The sequence below is a fragment of the Musa acuminata genome, chromosome BXJ2-10, assembly GCF_036884655.1.
Source record: "Musa acuminata AAA Group cultivar baxijiao chromosome BXJ2-10, Cavendish_Baxijiao_AAA, whole genome shotgun sequence".
NCBI lineage: Eukaryota > Viridiplantae > Streptophyta > Magnoliopsida > Zingiberales > Musaceae > Musa > Musa acuminata.
The window spans coordinates 32,361,387-32,384,540 of record NC_088347.1 but is presented as its reverse complement, the minus strand read 5'-3'; the positions used below and the strand labels follow the sequence as shown (position 1 = coordinate 32,384,540).

The window sequence follows — 23,154 nt, the reverse complement described above, 5'->3', positions numbered from 1 at the left end:
CCTACATGTTGACGCATTTCAGATGGCTGAAAGATGAAATATCATACAGCTTTTGACCCAAATCCATCTAGATTTCCCATCTCTTAATTTGTCAATGCAATCTTAATGTCACAACATAGAAAACTGGAATCTGGTCCTTGTCATGGAGCCCTCCTCCATCAGACATTGCAGGTGGAAACAAGGAGGAAGAAGAAGAAGACGATCTCACGAGGAAGAAGAATAGTCAAAGGTGTGGCTGCCTACCCCTACCCAACAACGAGACGACGGGAAGGTGACAGAGCCTCTTCCTGCACACACAAATATGAACGAACAACTCTCTACACCAAATGCACAAGGATTCACACTTGAAACAGAGTCCTGCTTCATATTAAAAGCAGAAACACAGACTTACTTCATTCAAAAAAACATTAAGAGTTGTATCCAATCGTGGAACTCTGTTTTCTCATACTTCCAAAAGTCAGATTTGGTTGCTCCTCCTCAAATGACACATTACTGACGTGAAAGTGGTCTTCTTTGTTTACTCTACAATTTGGTGGGCAAATATCTTCCTTTCAAGTTCAAACTCTGATCTACTTGTCTCAGTGCGTAGAACAGCCACGAACCAAAAGTAGCTTAAGACGCCTCTCAATTATCGTGGCTTTATCTCCCCTGTATCACTTGTTTTCCAATCATACTTCCATTCTCCAACTATTTTTATACTCTGTTACAGCTCAATTCAGCTCAGCTCAGTTCTACTAAAATGAAATTATAATTAAAAGACATTTTGAGTAGTCCACAAGCCTTCTCTGCTAGATTTGTTCCGACTTCGAAGTCTCAGCTGGATATACGAATAAAAGTGACTGCGGTGACATGTATTGCAGCCTCGATGCTCTAAAAATGTGATTTTTTGTACTACTTAATGCTATTATTATTATTATTATAAGGTACGACAAGAAGCACGAAAGTCAAGTTCACCGGAGCCGACGGAAAAGGTCCACCTGCCGCGGCGGTGGATGCAGGTCCACTTAGACCAACGTCCAACGAGCTCACCACCGTCCGATTCCGATCCGACGGCTGTTCATCCACCGCCCGCTCCAACAAAGTTGATTAGCCACCGGAAAACGGTACCTACCGCGCGATTCTAGCGATAATAATAAATATTGTATCGGATAAGCTCGGATTCCGTTACGAACCGGTGGCCGTCGCCCGCCATTAATTCTCAAATCTGGAATAGTTCGTGTTCTATCTCAAGCACAGGATATCTGTTTCACCAACTATAGATCGACACGTCATGATTAAACATTTCGTGTTGGATGATGAATTGTGTCTGTGATGATGTCTGATGGGAACAGAAAATCGGATCCGGGCCCACTCTCCCCACAGTATGAAACTAATCAGCGTTGAAGGGGCAAGTATTAGGAGAACACAGCGGAAGGGGCGAAAGAAAGGAGCCACCTTTGGCTCTCCTTTCCTCCTCGCTGTTTCGTCGCCACCATCGCCCCGCTGTTGAATCGGAGCTTCCATTTTGGGGTTCCGGCAGCCGAGACCGTTCTTGGCCGGTCGGAACTCGCCCGAGGAGGTTTTGAGCTCGGTGCACTCGGGTTCGGTGTTGCTTCTGGACAGGAAGGAGTTCCTCCTCGGCGGATCCCGGTGGCCCTCCGTCACGGAACCCTGCCTTTTTAAGTTGTTGCTACCGGTGCGTAGTTGGAGAACGAGGCGGAGGTTGTCTCGTCGCGGCTTTGGAGTTCGAGATGGGGAATTGCTGGGGTGGTCCGGTCAAGGCGGAGAGTACCTTCCGTAGCCTTTTTACTTCAGGTACTAACTGGTTGATATTTTGAACGGGCTTTAAATTTGATTGAGGTTTAGAAAGGAATGTAGGAATGGAAAGTAAGAAACTTTGGTTTGTTTCTTTTGTGTTTGGCACTTTTAGGATCCCTAAAAATGGAGTTCGTGTGGTTACTATTTTAATTGATCGGATAATGGTTGAGTTTTTTATGCTTTCTCTCATGAATAATATTTTTAACCACGATCCCCTTTTAGCTAGATGCAGAGATTTGGTTAATTTAGAGTAGAGATATCTTTATCTTCCATGACTAGGTTTACTAAATTTTGTGCTTGTTTTGTAGATTAAAGTTGCAACTTTTTGCACTGGATGTGATTGCATCTTCTTTAATTCTTAACCTCTGTTTTAAGAGATTATTGTGGAATATGATTAGAGACAGTTCCATAGGCTCTTTTACCTTGATGCTTCCTGGGGACTCAGGGGTTTGATAAGGGATTCAGCTAGAATGATGTTCCCAGTACTTAAATGTAACAACACAATGCTTTACTTCTTTTCTAATTTTCAATAGGTTTAATGGAGTTAAACATCAATCTAAAGACATTCTACGAGGTCTTTATCCACTATGTCGGCTTAATGGTCAACCTGTGGGTCTTAGTATTCATCTTGATTTGGTTTATGGGAACTTCATGGATAGTTTGCTTCAAGTCTTTTGTTTATTATCATATTTTATTTTTTTCTGGAATGTGATCTGGCAGGAGGCGTGTTTTCATGCCTAGGGGTGAATTCTAAAAGCCAGAGCAGAGAAGGAAAGAAGTTAAGTGGTTCCAGTAGCAAGGTGTCTGCAGCATCTGTGCCTGCAACACCTCGAAGTGAGGATGACATCTTGCAGTCAGTGAATGTGAGGAGTTTTACCTTTAATGAGCTGAAAACAGCCACCAGAAACTTCCGTCCAGACAGTGTGTTAGGAGAGGGAGGCTTTGGTTCGGTATTTAAGGGATGGATTGATGAGCACACATTTGCTGCTGCCAAGCCCGGTACTGGTATGATTATTGCTGTGAAGAAGCTTAACCAGGAAGGTGTTCAGGGTCACAGGGAATGGTTGGTAAGTATCATTTTCCTCTCAATTTAGAAGTTTCCATAACTTTTAACCTTTCGACAATAAAATTAATCTGCTGTTTGATTTATTCAGTGCTTTCGGGCAGCCGAAATCATGTTGTTATTCAGTTTCTGTTTAATCTGATAAGCGAATCCCCAAAAACTTGTAGACGGAGATAAATTACCTTGGTCAACTATCTCATCCTCATCTTGTAAAGCTCATTGGATACTGCCTGGAGGATGAACAACGGCTTCTCGTGTATGAATTCATGCCTCGAGGGAGCTTGGAGAATCATCTCTTTAGAAGTATGTTTCTTGTGATTGACATCCTTCCCATTCCTTCTTGAATTGATGCAGTGTCTTTCTTTAAAGCTTTCTACAGTTCAGTATTGTTGAACTATATGATCAAGTAGATCATTCTTCTCTGACACAGGGAGTTCATATTTTCAACCACTCTCTTGGAACCTTCGCATGAAGATTGCTCTGGGAGCTGCAAAGGGGCTTGCTTTTCTACATAGTGACATGGCAAAAGTCATATATCGTGATTTTAAGACGTCTAATGTGCTTCTAGATTCAGTAAGTGGTTTTCTATATTTCTCTGTTCCGTCAACCTGACATGATTTATCTCAAATTCGCTGTTTCTTCTTTTGTTCTCTATACAGAATTACGATGCAAAGCTTTCAGATTTTGGATTGGCGAAAGATGGTCCAACCGATGACAAAAGTCATGTCTCTACAAGGATCATGGGGACATATGGATATGCTGCTCCTGAATATCTTGCAACAGGTGATCTTCTTATTCTTGCTGAATCTTTTCCGACCATGCTTGAGAGAGCTGTAGTTGCAGTCTGGCCTATAATATATATGTATTCAAATTACCAGCTCTTTGGCACATAGTCATCATGATCCTAATGATCCAAAAAAAATTTCAGTCATTTTCGTTATTGCTTCAGGAGATAGCAATTTAGTAGATTCTTCACGGATGCATTAATTTGTGTCCAACCGATAGTGAATTTCTGAAGTTCTATGCTCACTTACAAAGCTCTATGATGTTTTGAAATGTTGGGTTTTGCATCTTTCCTATAATATGTTGCCAAAACTGTCAAAACTGGTTCTCGTTGTGAATCGACAAGAATAACTATTAAGAGTTTCCTACACTCTGATACTTCACATGAGCCTGATACTCTTATACCGACTGCACTTAAGATTGATGACACAACTCCAGTTTGCTTCTCATAGTATGAGCCGCTTGATGGTACCTGTGCGACCACTGAATCTTGTGTGCAGACTCTAATCATCTAGTCTTTTATATCGATGAAATCAATGGTGAATCGATGTAGCTTGTAATTTGTCCAACTTGACGGTATATATATTCCTTGATTTGGTTTCTTGATAGGTTTCTGCTGCATTTACGAGTTCATGCTAGAACATGAGAATATACCGACGACTTATTGTCTTTGGCAGGTCATCTGACTACCAAAAGCGATGTGTATAGCTTTGGAGTTGTTCTACTCGAGATGTTGTCCGGGCGACGTGCCCTGGACAAGAACCGACCAACCGGGGAGCACAATCTAGTGGAGTGGGCGAGGCCTTATCTCGCCAGCAAGCGAAAGATCTTCCGCGTCTTGGATGCACGACTGGAAAGGCAGTACTCGCCGGTCGGAGCACAGAAGGCTGCTGTTCTCTCATTCCAGTGCCTATCGCTAGAAGCGAGCTACAGGCCAACCATGGATCAAGTGGTGGCTGCGTTAGAAGAGCTTCAGAATGCTACGGACATCGGGATGAGCCCTCGGAATGAACAGAAGTCGAATGGCCAAAGCATCAGTAGCTATCCACGTAAGTCGAATCAAAGAAGAAGTTCGGAAGAACAGCTCCACAGAAAGGCTACTCGTGCAACCGAGTGAGGAGAAGAATAGATGTAGCTTTCTGATGTCAGTAGTAGAGCAAAACCGAGGAATATTTATAGAATATATGTATAATCTGAACTTTTTGACTGTGTATAGAGCTATTATTACTCTGAGAAAAATAAAAGAGAAAGCCTTTTATTCGAAAAAAAATTGCCAGGTTTAATTGCAATAAATTGACAACATATACTTGTAGCTCGTGCAATGTCTTCTCCTTCAAATCCACCATTCCCTCCATTTTAGCTTCATGGCCTGCCACAAGAACACGAGTCTAAGAACTCGAGTTTGATCCATTTTGCGTTCAATGTTATTACATCTAATTGGGCCTGAGATCGGCCCAACATTCAGCTGGAACAGCTCCACTATAGGCCCAATATAGGCCCATACTGTTCATATTGAGCCCATAATCTATAAATATCAGGACTCGTTATCCGGTCGCTCTTGATTTGTTTGTTGAGTCGCCTCCCATGGCGGTGCTGCAGCACGCGTGCACCGCCCCGCTCGCGCGCGCCCTGCGCTCCCGCGCAGCCGCCTCCATCGCTTCCTCCCCTCCGGTGCGCTTGCCCCGGGCGGACTCCCGCGTGCTCCTCGGCTTGTCCGAGCCGGAGCTCCGCCAGCTCGCCCTTGACTTCGGCCAGGTAAACCGGTAGTTAGTAGCTGCCACCTGTTTGTTTTAATTCCTCAATGAGAAACTTCGCTGTTTTTCCCTTTTATTCTCTTCCCCTTTTTCCTCATGGGGCATTATTCGGCACAGCAAAGCTATCGAGGGAAGCAGCTTCATGATTTACTGTACAAGACCAAGGTTAAAGAAATCCAAGACTTCAGCCACCGTGAGTGTCTTCTCTTGAGTTGGTATTTGGTTTCTATATCGTCTGGCTCGTTTCTTTATAAGTTTGTGGTCTTGATTTTATGTCATTGTATCCTATCACGACATGTCTTCCGGGGCATGATATCTTTTGCTGTGACAGTGCCACAAGCATTTCGGGAGAGCCTTCGGGAAGCTGGATGGAGGGTTGGGAGATCTCCTGTTCATCATGTTGTTTCCGCAGCTGATGGCACTCTTAAGGTGAAAATATCTCCCTCTTTCTCCCTCTCCAGTTAATGATCCATTGGACAGTGAGCTTAAGACCAGGTTGATTGTCATTTGCTGATGTTCTATTGATTGCAGTTTGTTGCTATACTTAGTGTCATAAGACTTTTAACTGATTTTTAAACATGTAAGTCACACAATTAAGCTATCATGAAGGGCACTAGAATAAATGTTAGGTTAAGGTCATAGATTTTGAAACATAAATAAATGTGTTACCCTGCCAATGGCAACGAAATGTGTTAATGCTAGATCGGGTCACTGAATACACACCTTGATTATTGATCCACATGATAACTGTAATGCTTCATTTCCCTAAGATATAGAGAATAATAATCAGATTTATCACATATGATGTATAAATCTGGACTTCTAAGTACCTACATGCACGACTTTGTAGAGACCCTTTTAAGAATCTAGAGATGCAAAATTGATAGACAAACACAGATTTAAAATCATAATCTCTTTTTCCGATGATCATCATACAATACATATACCAGGTATAAGTAATAAAAATCACAATCGAGGGATCCATCGTAGCCTCACACCAAATTCTGGGAAATGGAGTCCAACAAGATCAGAAACTGATACTTCTCGCTGCTGAGTTGGCTGCGGAAGGTGTTTGATTTATTAGAATTTCTGAAATATGCTCAAGCACTCTGCAAATCACACTTGCGCATTTGACTCTGCAGAACATTTGAAAGTTGAGTCCAGGATATAGTTGAATTATTAGATTCAGAAGCATCACACTTGCGCATGATCTATTGTAGGTGGCTTGTAAGAATAAGGTTGTTGTAAATCTGGCATTCATCCTAGTTCTGAACATTGAGTAGAGAGAGTGGAATAAATGTGGAAAATCAGTATCTTGAAGGAAAGCCTTTTGAGTAAATGAATTAAAAGAAAAGGAGTTTTTGGTTGAGATATTTTTGCATTTCTAATATCGTATTTGGCATAACAAAGAGGTTTTCCAATGTGTAAATTGGAGCCTTATGCCCTCTTAACTCTTGCCAATATGAGCAGTTATCTAAAAAGCATACATGTAACTGAACTAAAGTGACTGGATCTGAACCATATTGCATTGTCCATTGGGTTTTATTGTCTTACACTCTTACTTGCTGATAATTTCTCATATAGAATTGCTAGATAAATACCTTGAACATGCCTGTAGAGCCATTGTCCCGAATATTGCATTAAGAACAAAAAGAGATGGTTGCCAAATGTCGTATGTGTTTCCTGATTTTTAAGCTTGAACTTTTAATCCAGTGTTTTCAATCTCTATTTGTACCTTAATACTACGAGATGCTTCTATAACTTTTCAATCTACATAATGTTCTTACTTCAGTTAACTGTCCAGAGTCCATCCAATTTTGACCTTGCAGATACTCATAAAGTTGGAAGACAACAGATTGATTGAAACTGTAGGAATTCCTGTTGAAGATGGTAATGGTTCCTTTCGTCTCACTGCTTGTGTGTCATCACAGGTATAATGTTCAGACATCAATGGCTAACATCAACATGTTGATCTTTCTTCTCTCCAAACTGAACTCTGCATCCAATGAATAAACTAAGAAATTTGTATTTCTTGTTATGTTTTGTCTTCAAGTTAGTTTTGTCCTTTTTCTTTTATTTATATATTTTTGTGTATTGGTAAATAACATAGGTAGGCTGTCCCTTGCGTTGCTCATTTTGTGCTACTGGGAAGGGTGGGTTTTCAAGAAACCTCCTGCCACATGAGATTGTTGAGCAGGTTCTTGCCTACTCTGTCAGCTTTTCTTTTTATGCTGTTCACAGATGTTTCTAGGAGCTGCTTCATTGAGTTATGATCAATCTAGTTATGGATGTAGGTCTTGGCTATTGAGGATCTCTTCAAACATAGGGTAACGAATGTTGTGTTCATGGGCATGGGTGAACCAATGTTGAATCTGAAGTCAGTTCTGGAATCACACACATGCCTCAATAAGGTTTGACCGTCTTTTGTGTGCTTAGGGATAGCATTAGAGTAATAAAATTTAAATCAAGGCACATCAGTTCAAGGTTCAATGTAATCTTTTACCGATATGCCATCATCTTATATATTGCGGCTTGACAAAAGAGTGCATGTATATTTTTTTACTGATATGCTGCCATTTTATTTTCGACCAAAAAAATGTCAGGAGTAGGAACAGAAATAGTTCTCTTTAGATGAAGAGGACAGGACCTTGGTACTCAATAATGTTCAATATCATTTTCTCCCCCATCATCTAGATGTCATCAACACATGCTTCAGAATTTAGTGTGGTTCTTGTTTGTACTTTGCACTTTTCAAATAATCTTATTTGCCACAATATTCCTCGTTAGGTGAAAGCAAGTAGTATGATGTGCAAACATTTGAAAAGTCACTTCTCTTCTCCTATTAACATGCCACTTGTAAAAATGAAAATTATCTTCGTGGGAGACAAGATACAACAATCTAGTCTGGAATATAGACTGTAGAACATGCATGCCAGGTCTGTTTTATGGTGCTATTTCATTTTCTCTTTGTATCTAGATGCCCTGTTCCCTGTTGTCTGATGCTTTTGTTAGTTGCACTTCCTGGCATGTCAGACATTCAATTTTCTTTGTTTTCTTACACTGATAGGAAGTATCTTATGCCTGTGAAAGAAATTCGTGTTAGAGGTTATTGATATCACATGTCATCCTTCCCAACAGCTGATGAAATTATTGCATGTGCAAGTAATTTTCACCACGTTCATAAAAAAAGAAAAGGGAACCTGATCTAAGAGGAGACCAATGATAAAATCATCGATAATAATTAATTATTTTGATTCATGATACACTGTTTGAATCTTTTTCTCTTGATATATATACACTATTAAATAGCAAGCTATGTAATAGGAAAAAGCTTATGAATGCATTTGGTTTGGGAATTGGAAATCTAGGATTTCTTGGAGAGTTCCAGATGGTTATTCAAGTCATTTTATGTTGGCTACATTTTTGAAATCTCGATCTTGGATATTTAACTTCCAACCTACTCTTTTGTTGCTAAGAGAATTCCCTGCATATTTTGTGTTTATTCTAGAATTTTTGAGGCACCTATCCTTGTGATTCCCAAGTTCCAGGAGTACCAAAAGAACCTAAATTCCAAAATTTGCACAATCGATCAGAATTGCTGAGATGCCCAAATCTTGGAAGGGATGTTTAGGTTGAATTCTAAAATTTTAAGAGAAATCCCCACACAAAAAGTATTTCCAATTTCAACTTTTTTTTTCTTCAAATAACCTATGTATTTTCATGGAGATAGTCAATTCATTTCGCTGGAGTGTTACGATCTTTGGATGTGCATCGGGCTTTTGTTTCATGTGATACACTAGTTGCATTTCATCTTATGAACACCCTCTATGTATATATATTATTTACATTCAACTAAATGTAGCTCCTCAGAAATGTGTCCTCCTCATGCATGCAATTTGAAATATAGCTATCTTGAATCTATCGTAGTCATGGGAAAAAGTTGTTAAAATGAGTGGGGTTGTGCGCATCAGTGCAATCTCTTATGATCCTGCATGCAGTGCAGGATTTTGGTATATGTTTAGGTGTTCTTATTTCTTATTCTTTCATTGTTATACGTGTCATGGAATCTCTCAAGGATGTGCAAATTGGGCAAAGAATGATGACAATATCAACAGTTGGTGTTCCCAACACAATCAAGATGCTGGCGACACACAAGCTGCAGTCAACATTGGCTGTGAGGTAAGTTTCCTCTGGAATAATTACTCCAAAAGTTGTATGATATTTATCTTGTATTTCTTTTTTACACTTTTATAACTCCAAAAGTTGTATGATATTATCTTTTATTTCTTTTTTAACCCAAAAGTGAAATTGCATGCATCTTAAATTTTTTTTTTTTTCACTACACATTATAATCTACCAAGTCTACGCCTCTGCTTATCGGTGTGTTGCTTTTTATATTGCAGATTTCATGTTAATTTTCTAATGTCTACACTAGTTAAAAATTGAATCACAAGTGCACAAAATAACCAGACGCACCTCATGTACACTTTTTGCGTGTAGCAAAGCTAGTACTTTTCTGTTAAACAGTACCAGAATTTTTGGGTTGTGAAATCAATCATCATGCTGGGTCTTACACATGGAGTTGAGCCTTGTTGCAGCTATAATCTTTTGTTGTCTTTCAACTGCTGATCTGTTTGATATGCCTTTGTGGATCTTCAGCTTACATGCACCTAACCAGAAACTCCGAGAAACAATAGTCCCCAGTGCAAAGTCTTACCCCTTGAATGCGCTGATCGACGACTGCAAGCATTACTTTTCGGAAACCAGACGCCGAGTAACATTCGAGTATACACTTTTAGGTGCTTGGCTTGAATCATTGCATCAGTGCTGGATATATAGTCGGATTATAGTTTGAACTATAATCCATTGACATTTTTCCTGATACTTACATGTGGAACAGCTGGGATAAATGATGGAGTGGAACATGCAGCGGAACTCGCGGAACTAATTCATACTTGTGGTCGTGGTTATCATGTGAATCTGATCCCTTTCAATCCAATAGAAGGTTCTGAGTACCGAAGGCCATACAAGAAAGCGGTACCCCCTGAATTCTCAACTTCATAATGGTGAATTATATGTATAATCAGGCTCCTTAATCGTCCTCTTTAAGACAAATCGGTCAAGTTAGCTGCTAGAAAAACATGTTCATACCAAGATTATTGATCAAGCATCTGAGTCCACCATTGCTTTGTGATGTTGGCAGGTATTAGCTTTCATGGCGACACTGGAATCTAAGAAGATTACAGTTAGTGTTCGGCAGACACGTGGGCTCGATGCGAGTGCAGCTTGTGGGCAACTGAGAAACGCCCACCAGAAAAGTCCACTGGTTGAAGTTGAACCTTCGGCAGCTCTACCTCAACTCTCACCCAGCTGATGGAGGTAAAACCCATGCATCTGTCATCTGAGTCTCCACCAAGGGATATCCCTTGAAAGCCAGACAAGGTTGGTTGCTTGTGCCATCAACTAGCAACAAAAGCTATGGATTGCATCCTTTGTTTGATGAGCATAGGATGTCCGATTTGAGGAGATGGTGAAGCAGATTCAGGTTCAAAACTAGGAGGATTCCATGCATAATTCTGAGGCAAATCCAATGTCTTGACCCAAGTAACTGTTTCGAAATTGTTCATGTTAGAATTAATTCCAATGCCACGGAATCCCACACCAAGCTAACAAACTATTAACATCCCTATCGATATATAAAAATAGCAGATGGTATTGGGGTGCTTGGGCTCAAAGAAAGGTAAGGTTTTAATTAAAGTCATGTGCACCCAAATTCTGTCCCTAATTGCTTTATGATTTTTGAGCTCCAATCTTTACAGATTTCCTTGGCTTGGCTTGATATATATATATATATATATATATATATATATATATATATATATATATATATATATATATATATATATATATATATATATATATATATATATATATATATATATATTCCAAGCTCATTTGGGGGACAATCTCAGGTCGCTCCACGTTTTGTAAAGTGGATGATGGTCCGTCCGTCCGTCCTTACTGCTTTCTTTTAGTGTTTTAACAATATTTTTCTTTCACCAAAAAAAAAAAAAATTAAAAAAATAAAGTATTATAGTAACTTTCCAAGTACATCAGTGCCTAAAAAAAAAATTATATCGAAGTAATTGGAAAGTTGATGTACTTTTAACAGTAATCATGATTGGCTCCCAACTCCCCCACACTTCCAATTACTAGGATATGCATCAACACACTAAAATTCCATTTAAGAACCAATGTAATTCACATGAACTGATGGATAGATACAAATGGTATAAGATTCTTCAAAATATATAAACATTAGTTTAACGCAAAATTAAAAAAAAAATTCATATGTTTTATTTCATTTTTGACATAATATGAATGATCAATTAAGATTTATGAAGATCTTAACTAATTAAGACCGAGTGTTTTCAAGAAAATTATAATTTTTTTTAATTTATTAATACAAAACGATACAAGTCCATTAAAAAAAACATTATAACTTCATTTACAAAATACTGTGAGAACATTGTGAATATTTGAAAAATGAAAATAAAATCTCTCCACAAAAAAATATTAAGTTGCCACTCGGGACAAAAAAGAAATACCAAAAGTGTGAGGTCCTACAAAGCCCCTCCTGCACGCACATAAACGCACAAAGGAGATACGGATGTTCTTTGTGATAACAGCAGAAATGCGAGGTTCGTAGCCAACTTTGTAAAAAGGGAAAACAATAATGTGCTGTTACAAACTTGAATATTTGGCATAATACTCACAACAATAAGCCTTAAGATATGATTAATCTCCACCACCACCTCCTCTTTGTTTCCAATAATATGCCTACAACATCTTCGATATCCATCCAAATATACTGGCTACAAAATCATGTGCCTTTTTTAACGGGAGTAAGTCAGAAAAGTGGGATTGGAGGGGGGTGGGGTCATCAACATTCTGCTTTCATTGTAGAAATGCTGCCACTCTATTTAGCAGGTTAAGGCCAAATACAGTATCTTCACAATTGATTTTGACTGCCATATCCAACGGTTCAGAGAACTTACCCTCGGCTAAGATAGCAATCAAGCATGGTTTTGAGCTGCTCAATATTTCCCCACTGAATCGTAAGCACAAGCCTGATGCATCATCAATGTTGAAAGATACTGGGATGTCCACACTTACAAGGAACACATTTGAATTGCTGAGAACCTTAGATGCAATTGTTCGAGATATCAAAATAATTTTATCAGAATGGAAAGAACTATCATCCTTTTCGTGGTCAATGTGCTCTTTGAAGGTGCACCTGTTACAAATGATTTCATGATATTGGTTAAGCTTTACTCAACGACAGACAAAACGTACAACTTCTCTGCATATTCTAATTTCTCACAAAATCAAACTCCTTTTCCAATACTCCTAATAATAAACTTATACTTGGGTTTTCTGTAATATTGTTTTTTTTAGTATATGACTTGACTCCATGTTTTGTCAGAACCTACGATTAACTAAGACAACCCATGCCTCTTTCTAGTGCCTGAGAATATCAACAATTTATCAAGCTTAAGATGCCAAAACTTATTATGACCTGTTTAATAAAATGCATCGGCAGACAATTTATAAGTTCAAGATTCACAACTAATGTCAATTCATAATTTTTATATTATGTACAGATTTATTTCACATTTAAACTTTAAATGACATCAATGACCCACGTATCTTTGGATCTTTCCATGTCCTACAATCACCCTTCATCTTCTAGAAGGAATAGATCATGTTTTAATTGTATTAATTCTACACTTTCCACTTTTCATGCAGGGATATTTCTTCACTGATTTTGATCTGAGTTAAACTTAAGTGATCCAATGTAATCTATCATTACATTAGACAACCAGTGAAAATATTCAACAACAAAAAATTTCAAACTTGAACAAACAAGGCAGTCTGCTGACCTCTTTGTACACTCAAACATCCCAGGTAACCGTCGTTCCTTCTCAATAAAAGCATCCATGCTCATGGAGAGTGGTCTAAGAAAATACCCAATATCAGGCCACAGCTTTGTCAAATACTTTTTCCCATTGCATAACACAGCCAACTTAAATGGCAGAAGATGATGATGAAAACGGACTTGAATAACTTTCTTCAACCTCTGACCTGGATCTAGAGATGCAATCTCTTCAGTAGGAAGCATAGATGGTGCATTATCAGTTGGAAGCAGGCTACGGACGAAACAAGAAAAAGAGCATTTGTAAGTATATCAGAGATTAATTCAACTTCTACTAGGCTGAAACTAAAATTGAGATCGGATAACATAAAACTAATGTAGGGGCATGGCTAACATCAGCACCTTTCATGTTCTTCCAACACTGGATCTGAAGAATCCACACGAGAATTATATTCTCCATCCTTCAAGGCTATCTTTACTAATGATTCGGACAAGCAGTTCTCAAAGAAAACTTCAATTTGGACCATCACTGGTGATATAGTTGAAACTTCATAAGAAAAGGCATATTCCACTCTCAAGCCATTACCATTTGTAGGATCAAGCAGCATGTGGATCTTAGGTGTAACAGTGCAATCAAGATTGTTTATAGATATTCTACCAGAAGGAGGTTGTTGAGACATCTGTACCGACGTCAAACCAGGTTGCTCGTCCAGCCATGACTCCAGTGCTGACTTTGACATCAACTCCGCCAAATCTGTAGAGACGAGTGCAGATAAATTCCCCTTGGCACTTTGACTTGCATGATCATTATCAACACCAGCATCAGAAACATCAATTAGGGTTTTGTCCCAGTCATCATGCATAACCTCCAAAGAAGAATGGCCAATTTCATTTGATTCACTTGTAATTTCATTCCCCTCGCTGTCTGAGCTAATTATAGAATGATGAGAATCATAGACAGAGCCACTTTCTTCAAATGAAGATCCAGAAGATGCATCATGATCACCTGTTCCAAATGAATTGTTCTTAGCCATTTTTTTAGACTCCTTTGTCTCATCACCCAACTCCATGCGTAGTTTGAGATCATTGGCATGCAGACTACAAGGTTTGGGAAGAGGTTCATAACCAGGAGCTGCATGTAGAACTATTTGTGATAGAGATCCAGGAAGGTAAATCCGAAAGCTTTTTGCTGAGGATGCTGTCGAATGTATTTTCCCACTAAATATGTTTTCCGCAAATTCATGATGAATCCCTACATTCTGCAGGAAACATGACATGGTCTCTTCCTCAGATGTGGAGGTTAGGTTCCGGGGCACAAGTTTTAATATGAAACGAGCACGGTCACGGACATCATAATTCGAGTCATATTTTGCCAATTCAATAACATAGCTCAGAATCTTTCTAAATGTCAATAAATCTTCTCCTTCAGTACATAACAGAACCTACAAAATAAAACCAATGAAAAAGTATGAAACAGCATCTTAAGTGCGTCTAAAAAGAAGCACATAGAACACTGACTAGTCATAAGATATATAATCATGGGAAAATTATGAGTAGTTTTTTTTTTTGCAACATTAACTAGTTAAAGAATAACTATTCAGAATTTCCAGATAAAATGAAAAGAGTGCTAATTGCTTATTCATAACAACTATTTCTATTAAGAAGTTCACCATTACCAATACCAACATAAAACACAGAGCAACTCAATATCATCTTATGGTTTCACCAATCCGGCATATTTCTGCCCTGAATTTATGACATCACTGACAAATTGGAGAATTTGTTACACAAGAGCTGTGCATATATTTTCTTGTTGACATGTCCAAAGGTTTATTTTTGCTATAAAATAAAACATGGTGGTCAAATGTAGTTCTTTCAAATGTTCCTACCACGACACAGTTCCCACTAGATTTTCTAGGCCAGTCATATATAAATCCATAACCGTAAAATAGTTATCCTGTACTTCTTTCTTCTGACTCAAAAGATAAACAGAACTTCAACAAAACCTACCTACATAAACCTATGAGAAGTTCGCATGCCTAGGCTATATTCATAGTCATAGGTTCATGTTTAAGAATTGATTGGCTTGGATCAAAAGCCTGGAATCTGAAAAAAGAAGGCTGTGTACAATGAGCCAAATTACATCATTAGGGAAATATCATTAGCATAAAATTATAGACAAACAAGAATTTCAAGATTAGTCTCTATACTAATCTAAATAATCAAAGAATGGGCCAAAAGTCTGTTTATGTAAAATTTGACCAAACATGTCAAAATAACTTCATCACGGTGGTTCATTAAATGTGTCTAATGGGTGAAGAAATGGTGATGAATATAGATGACAAATATTACTTTAAAGAACTAATGCATAAAAGGATAATGCAAAGAGGTACCTTAGCAGCAGTATTTAGGATCTGAAGCTTTGTCTCAAGCTCCTCTGAATTAAAAGTCCATGCGAGGTACTTTAGTACACTTGGAAGTATTCTGGGAATAATCTGTCCAACAGAGCAGTACTCTCCTATAATCCAAATAATTAATGCACGTGCAGCAGGTTCTTTAACTCTGTCCAAATTGCATGCTAATCGGACAATCACCTTCAACACAAACATAATATGAGATAGTAAAGGACAATAGAAAATGAACTGTAACTACATAAATGTGCAATTCTGAACACATGAATTAAATTAACCAGGAAATCATAAGGTCTAACATATATTCAGTACTCATGGTAAAATAATTAGGAAGAACCATGCACAAGCAGGAAAACTAACAACTTTGAGAATGTTTTTACAAATCAACAGTAAGTACCAAAAACATAATGCAGATATGGTTTTATCAAAACTAAAATCATCAGACAAATTTAATAACACGTAAAACATCCAATCAGTTTAAAAATACTGACCAATATCTTTTTATGCTAGAATACCAAGAATGATGTCTAATTTATCTTCTGAACAATATCAATGTGGGTGTTCACAAAGATATGTAAGACCAAGTTAAATTCAGAATAGTGACCAATATATTTTTGTATGACACATCCAAGTAAAATGGATAATGTTAAAAACCCTTCCACATAGTAACTAAGTGGCATTCACAATGATTGGCATCACACTGTTATGCAAAGTCAACCTATCGATTGGCAGGGTGGGGTGTAGGATGCAGAGACCCGGCTGTACCAGCATGCATTGGCATATGAAGATACACTTTTCCTTTGAACACTGAGAATACTGGAACTGGGGCTTAAAATTACGTTCACAAAAGGAATGTGCATGAAATGCATTGAATAACAAGACTGCAATCTGCATGAGTAAGTCTGCTAGTGGTTATACTATGTATTTGTTTTACAGGTAACAACATCTTTTCATAAAACACTTCATTATGATGCCACTCCTAATATAATTCAATCAGTTGAAGTGGCAATGGACTACAAGAGCTTTGATTATATGGTTAGCAACTTCTTATATATACAGCCTAATGACAAGAATGCACAGAGAGGGAGTGTACACTCAACCAACATTTGCCAACAGCATGACCTTACATTGTCAAATAACATGTACATCATATCCTTCTACAGAATACCATTATTTAAGTAGAACCGACCTTTTATTCTGAGATGACTTCCATTTCTGTGAAATCTTAACAGGCTACACATGTAGAAGATACATCATAATTTGTAGTTTAGAACTTACAAGTTATGTTCTAAATGGTGTTTCCAAAATAATCTCGACCATATATATGTTTTCCCACAACTTACAGCTATTCTTTTACATGGTTCCCCAAATTCGTAGGCTTGCCAAACACAAAACAATGTCAAAGCGCACATGGTGCTTTATTTTATTGCCTCTGAAACTGAAGATCATCTATAGGCTTTATGATTATACTACAAGAATGTCCTGTTAATAGGATGAAGTAGGGACCACATTTTCATGCGCCTTATAAGAGATAATGATGATCTTATCCATTCATCAGATATGTAAGTTTAGGTAAATCAAGCTGTATGATTTGACTTTCGCTGTCATATCAATCTTCTAGAGCACGTGAGAAATTGAGGTTGCAAAGATAACTTTACCATGAACTTAATTTATGAAGGATCAACCTAAAAAACATAATCATGGTCTGAAGAGAAGGACAATAACCTTGTCATAACTAGTTGGGTCATGCTTTATTATAGCTTTGATTGACATGATTGCTTGAACCAAAACACCTGCTTCTCTATCAAGCTGGCTCGAACTGCTTATGGATGATTCTGCAAAACAAATTTTTTTTCTAAAAAAACTTTCAATCATCAGAGAATGTTACAAATATATAAATATCAATTCAGTTACCATGAAATATGAGACCCAAAAGCCCTTCTAAGCAAGTAGATGCTACCATAGGTAGTCTTTGTGCGCACAACCCAATTGCAGCTACTGTATCAGCAACAAATCTCCTATCTGGATCTTTAACATAATCCTAACAGCACAACTAAAAAAATGAACATAAAAAATTATTTAATATCAAAAGGTTGCAATAACCTACATTAGGTTTTCTTTTAGTCCTCAACTACCTGCTCTAGATACAGAACACCTGTCTGTTATGAAAGTGTAACTGCCACTTGACCAGCCAAATAAAACACGATATTGAACTCAAAATGGAAAAATCAACATTTGGGAAACTAAAATATAAGCCCTTTTTCATGAATGCAAAGTTAAAAACATTCAGAGCATTAATTGTCGATTAGAAGAACTCCAAATTATCTAAAGAGTATCAGACGATTATGCTTCAAAATTCAAATAAATCTTAGAACAAAAGGAAGAAAATTGGCAAGCACCAGTGCTGCAGGTGACTTCTAATGTCCATATGCAGTGCACAATCTAAAGACTCTAGGGAAGACATATGTTAAACATTAAATAAATTTGACCTCGTCAATCTTCACTAGCGAGATCTTTTTTCCTTTTTAGTTTTTTGATGCTCAGTAAAATTTTATACCAGTCAATCGATAATACATTTCTGCCTCATTTTTAAAGTATATCTCGATTACAACAGACAAGATACATCCAACCCACAAGCGATGGATCCTTTAGCTCCAACAAGGCACTCCAGACAACAAACTAAGAATAAGATAAATGAAAGACAATGATTAACGACTATTACTCACATGTGAACTTTGCATCTACAATATCTAATTAATTATTCTTATATATATATATATATATATATATATATAACATAGAGCTTAAAAATGCTTTTTTTTATTTCTTGATACAAATGTTTAGAATAAATGTTGAGATTACACACAGAAAGGACATAGTATAACAAAGGATATGATACATGAAGCTAAAAGATAACCTGAAATTCCTCCAGAATGATTGGTAGCGAAGATTTTGTTGCAATAGTGGATAATATCTCAAGCTTCAAGACTTTGATTTGGTATGAATCAGAGCTAAATACAAAAAAGTCTTCATAATTCAGGGAAAACAATGATGGATCTGCTTTGGCAAACACTAATATGTTACAGAGAATCTGCAACAAACAACAGAGTAATAAATCAGTTTTCCTCATATTCCATCAAAGATTCAAAAATTAGCGCTGGAGCATAAGGTCAAATGGCCACTTAAGCCATGACAGAACAATCGTTTTGGTTTGATAAATTGATAGGAATTATGATACCCGTGGCCTACATGTGCCAATTGTATTAATCTAAAGCATGTTCAAGAATTCATGTGATAAATGATGAAAGAAATAGCTGGTACTAAAAGATAATGGCTGAACTAGACTACGGAAACCAGGTCATTTAGCCATATCATTTTATTTTACCAGGTTCTTAGAAATGTGATAATGAATCACCATTTTAAAATAAAAATATTGTGATATTGATCCTTGAATGTATAAAATGGACTTAAAATTAGAAGAACATTATAAGAAGTTAAGAACTTAGAGACGAGTTGTACTTTATGAAGAAAAGAATGTTGGAAGTAGGAAAGAACATAAAAAATATTAGTATAGCCGAGATGAGAATGTGCAATTGACATCAGGTGTGCCAGATAGGCAACAAAGTAATAAGCGTGTTCGCTATAATTTGATTTATAAACAGACTAAAACAAGCATATTTTGTTCCAACATTAGGGGAAAGAGGAAAGCGACAAGATGATAGTTCTAACTAGTATTGAAGATATATACAAATTCTAGATGTTAGATTTCCTTCATGGGAAAATCTACATCTACATTGAAGAGGCAAATAGCTTAATCACTTAATGTTGTTACATTATTATAAGATCACTTTGGAGGATGAAAATCCATAATAAATCTCAATAATCCAATTAGAGTTTCATTATCTTCAATCAGGTTGACTGTTTTATGTAAGTTTAAAGCCGGAGCCAATCGATGCCGTAAACAATTGACATTTGACATTAATGCTAAATAAAGAATATATGACAATTCATGTGATGCAGCATTTATTAACTAAAATATACTTAAAAATGAGATGCTAGGTCAAGCCAATTTAGCTAAAGCATCCAAGCACTAAGAATAATCTTTTTATAAAAAGTCATGACTTGCCACATATTTGGAGGCTTGAGATGATCTTAGAATAAACAAAATGGGCTTGATAATCCTCTCCATTTCCTTCCTCGGGGCTATAATCCAATGAACCCCTGCAGCTGCAAGTACAACTGCACTATTATGACTCCATAGTAGAGGTGATGTACACCGCAAGAGAATGTCGACATCATCATTTGTGCTGGATGTTAGAGGAGGAAGGTCCAACTTATCATCATCTCCTTTTGCGCATCCAGCCTGGGTAAAACTCTCCTTTTGTCCTTCTATGTAACTTTTGTACATTACAGTAACCATATTGGAATCGCATGCCATGTCCACCACAGAGTGATGATGATGATGGTGATCCAACATATCGCCGGAAGTTGCAAAATTCTCATCAGCTTGCGAATGTGACGCTGAATTTGAACTAAACATAATGGACTCTTTGACAAGTCCATGTCTCGCTATGACATATCTTAAAAGAATCTCAATTAGAACAATCTGGCCCCACTCTTCGACGTCTGGGAGTGTCTCACATAACCTTCTAAAACTTTTAGCAATCAAAAATAGACTGGTTGGACAAACAGATTTAAAGGCTGCAGCAGCAGCCCCAACAACTCCAGGGGAATGATCGCTTAACAAGATATCTACAAGCTGCAAAAAAACATAGAAGAATCAGCTATCCCCATGATCAAATCTGATGATATAAATATTTTTTGTTCATTTCATGTCACTTATGTGAGCAGAGGGCACAGAGTGAGCTGACCTCCTCAAGAGCAGTGCTGTCCTCGTCATGGTGCAGATCATATAACTTTGGAAGTGCATAGGCAGCACATTTTCTGACATAGGCAGATGGATCTCTTGCACACTTACTAATAGCTGCTAAGACAAGTGGTGCAACTGCATGTAAACGGATTCCTGCCATAGCACGAAGGGCCCATGCACGGACCAAAGGATTTGTATCTGATAAATCCTTCTGAAAACAGTTGATAGACAGGAGAGCTTCATTCTGTCGCCTAATGAGAACCAAGAAAAGATTTAAATGGAAAAAGTTGGCGAATGCTGCATCAACATCATGCCATTCATATCTGGGGAAAAGGCAGACAAAAAAGAAGCCAAGAAAAAGGAAGGGAGGTGGAAGGACATCGTTACACACAGAGATATTCACTCCCAATGTAAATGTCAAAAGACATTGGTAAATTAAGAGAATAGTACAAATATGCTATGTATATTCAGTGGCAAAAGAATTTCATAATATGTCCACGGCAAGGAAAAGAAGTTAAGCATCCATTAAATGTTATACTAAATAGAAAGAACTCTAATGACAAAAACTCAAGAAGTTCTTATCCTTCCTCACACTTCTTTTTAGAGCAAATAGGACAATGAATGCCCAACTTTGGCTTGACATCATGCCAGAGAGTTTTAACAGTGATATTCTGCAAGCACAAAAAAGTACTACAAGAGTCTTATCTTTCGGCCGAAATTTTCCCAAGGCTAGGTAAAGTTCAAAGGCATTCTCCTTGGCTAATATGACCTTAGAATGGGACTAATAAGATTCTATAGCCATAATTTTCTCTCAGATATGACTGAGCATTCACTCTTAAATAAGTCACTGTCAAGATTTAAGGCTACCAACAGAGGCATCATCTGTCGCTACCTAAAATTGGAGCCCTTTTTAGATTGAAACTGTATTCCCGTAGCCACACACCTATCAACATACACCAGTCTTGATAAATAATAGTAACAAATTGGGGATTACGAGTCAGTAACCCAAGGAATAGTTGATGTCCTACGTCAGTGGCCAATCGAAGACAATGTCATCCCTTCTTGGTTGGGCTTACAACTCGCATCCCAAAACTTATTTGGCAGTCACTCTGGTCCTTTTTCCTGGATTTAGGCGACACTTGAATTGATTTCGTTCACCCCCTTCTATAGACTCCACTTCCCTAAGGGAAAAATGGGAAGCATGAAGGTTCTCTAGAATCATAAGAAATTAATTCAATTCGAGAGAGGTACTCGTCAAGCACATTAAGAACAAAGGATAGGGAGGCTGAAGACATTACACATCCATCATAACCAATTGAAATATGGTCCTACTCCTCACGTTTGGACAATTCAAGAAGGGGAGAAAAAGGAAGGCTGAGATGCAATTCCGTCACCACCAATTCTAGTACAACAATTCGATTCATTTTGATATGGCACAAGATAAGAAGAGAAACGAACAACACAAGTAAACCTATTCGAGAAACATGAGAAAACAACAAACATCTCCCGTTAGGGTTCTGGTTTCCCCGAATCCAGTCCCTTCTGGAGGTCATTTTTTGAACACCCAGGCAAAGATTCTCAAGAACAGTAGCGTAGAGAGGGAGAGCAGACGTACTTCTCGGCGTAATGAAGCAGGTAGAGATACACGAGCTTCTTGACCTCCAGCGACTGCGACGCGACGTTCTTGACGACCTAAAGAATTCAAACACCCGAGGAATTCATCGACATCAATTCCCAAGAAACGATTGACAAAAGAGGAGTTGAGGAGGAGGAGAAGGGATGGAGAGCAGAGTCGAGCGGATCCAGACCTGGGGGAAGAAGTGGGAGACGTCGGCGCCCTGGGCGATGAGGGCCAGAAGGCGCTTGAGGGCGTCGACCTTCTCCGAGTCGTAGCGGCTGTCGAGAAGGGGGCCGATGCTGACGTCGTCGGGGTCGTCGTAGAGGTGCGCGTCGGTGCCTATGCGGAGCACCAGCGACGACGCCTTGCTCAGGCTCTCCGCCGTCGCCCCGAACTGGGCGAACATCGCCCCTCGCGGACCTCCTCCACCTCACGACGGGATCGCCCTCTCGCCCCTTCCGGCCGCGGCGACACCCGACAAGAGAGAGCGAACGGGTTTCAGGAAATGATCGCGGCGGTTGTTATCAAGCAGCACCGCATCCGAGGACCTCCTCTGTATATAGCATCCGCGTTAATCACGCTTCACGATGTGTGCACCGATTTGATCGGATCCGTTGCGGCCAGCATACGGACGGCAAGAGATCCGGCCCGCTCTACCGTCACGATCCCGCAAATTGGCGCCGCATGCATCCAAGAACCTCTGCGATGGATTGCATCAGCGTTAATCACGCTTTACGATGTGTGCACCGATTTGATCGGATCCTTTGCGGCCGGCTTAGGGACGGCAAGAGCTCCGGCCCGCTCTGGCGTCCCGATCCCCGCAACTGGGCCGATCCACCTATCAATTGTACGAAACATTATGACTCGTTTTTTGTCAATTTACATTCCTCTTTTTTTTTTTTTCTTGTTTTCTTCGATTAGT

General features: G+C 38.5%; 3 protein-coding genes across 4 annotated transcripts; 2 read left to right on the top strand and 1 right to left on the bottom strand.

The window, feature by feature from the left end:
- The first annotated feature begins 1,409 nt into the window (after window positions 1–1,409).
- Window positions 1,410–4,913, top strand: LOC103968983 (receptor-like cytoplasmic kinase 176). 2 transcript variants are annotated; one of them, XM_009382366.3, is made up of 6 exons: window positions 1,410–1,794; window positions 2,518–2,864; window positions 3,028–3,163; window positions 3,291–3,433; window positions 3,520–3,643; window positions 4,321–4,913. In XM_009382366.3, the coding sequence occupies exons 1-6, from the start codon at window positions 1,731–1,733 to the stop codon at window positions 4,758–4,760; spliced, it is 1,254 nt and encodes a 417-aa protein (XP_009380641.2). In that variant the 5' UTR covers window positions 1,410–1,730; the 3' UTR covers window positions 4,761–4,913. The 2 variants fall into 2 exon arrangements, with proteins under 2 accessions (XP_009380641.2, XP_018674997.2); XM_018819452.2 differs by having other exon boundaries at window positions 1,589–1,794; window positions 2,539–2,864.
- A 283-nt stretch (window positions 4,914–5,196) lies between these two features.
- On the top strand, window positions 5,197–11,207 carry LOC103968982 (uncharacterized). The gene is made up of 10 exons (XM_009382364.3): window positions 5,197–5,398; window positions 5,515–5,590; window positions 5,729–5,826; window positions 7,227–7,328; window positions 7,508–7,594; window positions 7,692–7,808; window positions 9,473–9,576; window positions 10,057–10,196; window positions 10,298–10,434; window positions 10,601–11,207. Exons 1-10 carry the CDS (start codon window positions 5,228–5,230, stop codon window positions 10,769–10,771), a joined length of 1,203 nt encoding a protein of 400 aa, XP_009380639.2. The 5' UTR covers window positions 5,197–5,227; the 3' UTR covers window positions 10,772–11,207.
- Window positions 11,208–12,092: 885 nt separating this feature from the next.
- LOC135625228 (AP3-complex subunit beta-A-like) lies at window positions 12,093–22,767 on the bottom strand. The gene is made up of 11 exons (XM_065129684.1): window positions 22,423–22,767; window positions 22,230–22,306; window positions 20,616–20,865; window positions 19,871–20,503; window positions 18,662–18,835; window positions 17,659–17,785; window positions 17,470–17,579; window positions 15,727–15,927; window positions 13,736–14,775; window positions 13,341–13,607; window positions 12,093–12,694 (listed from the first exon to the last, which is right to left on the bottom strand). The coding sequence occupies exons 1-11, from the start codon at window positions 22,636–22,638 to the stop codon at window positions 12,355–12,357; spliced, it is 3,435 nt and encodes a 1,144-aa protein (XP_064985756.1). The 5' UTR covers window positions 22,639–22,767; the 3' UTR covers window positions 12,093–12,354.
- Window positions 22,768–23,154: the final 387 nt, after the last annotated feature.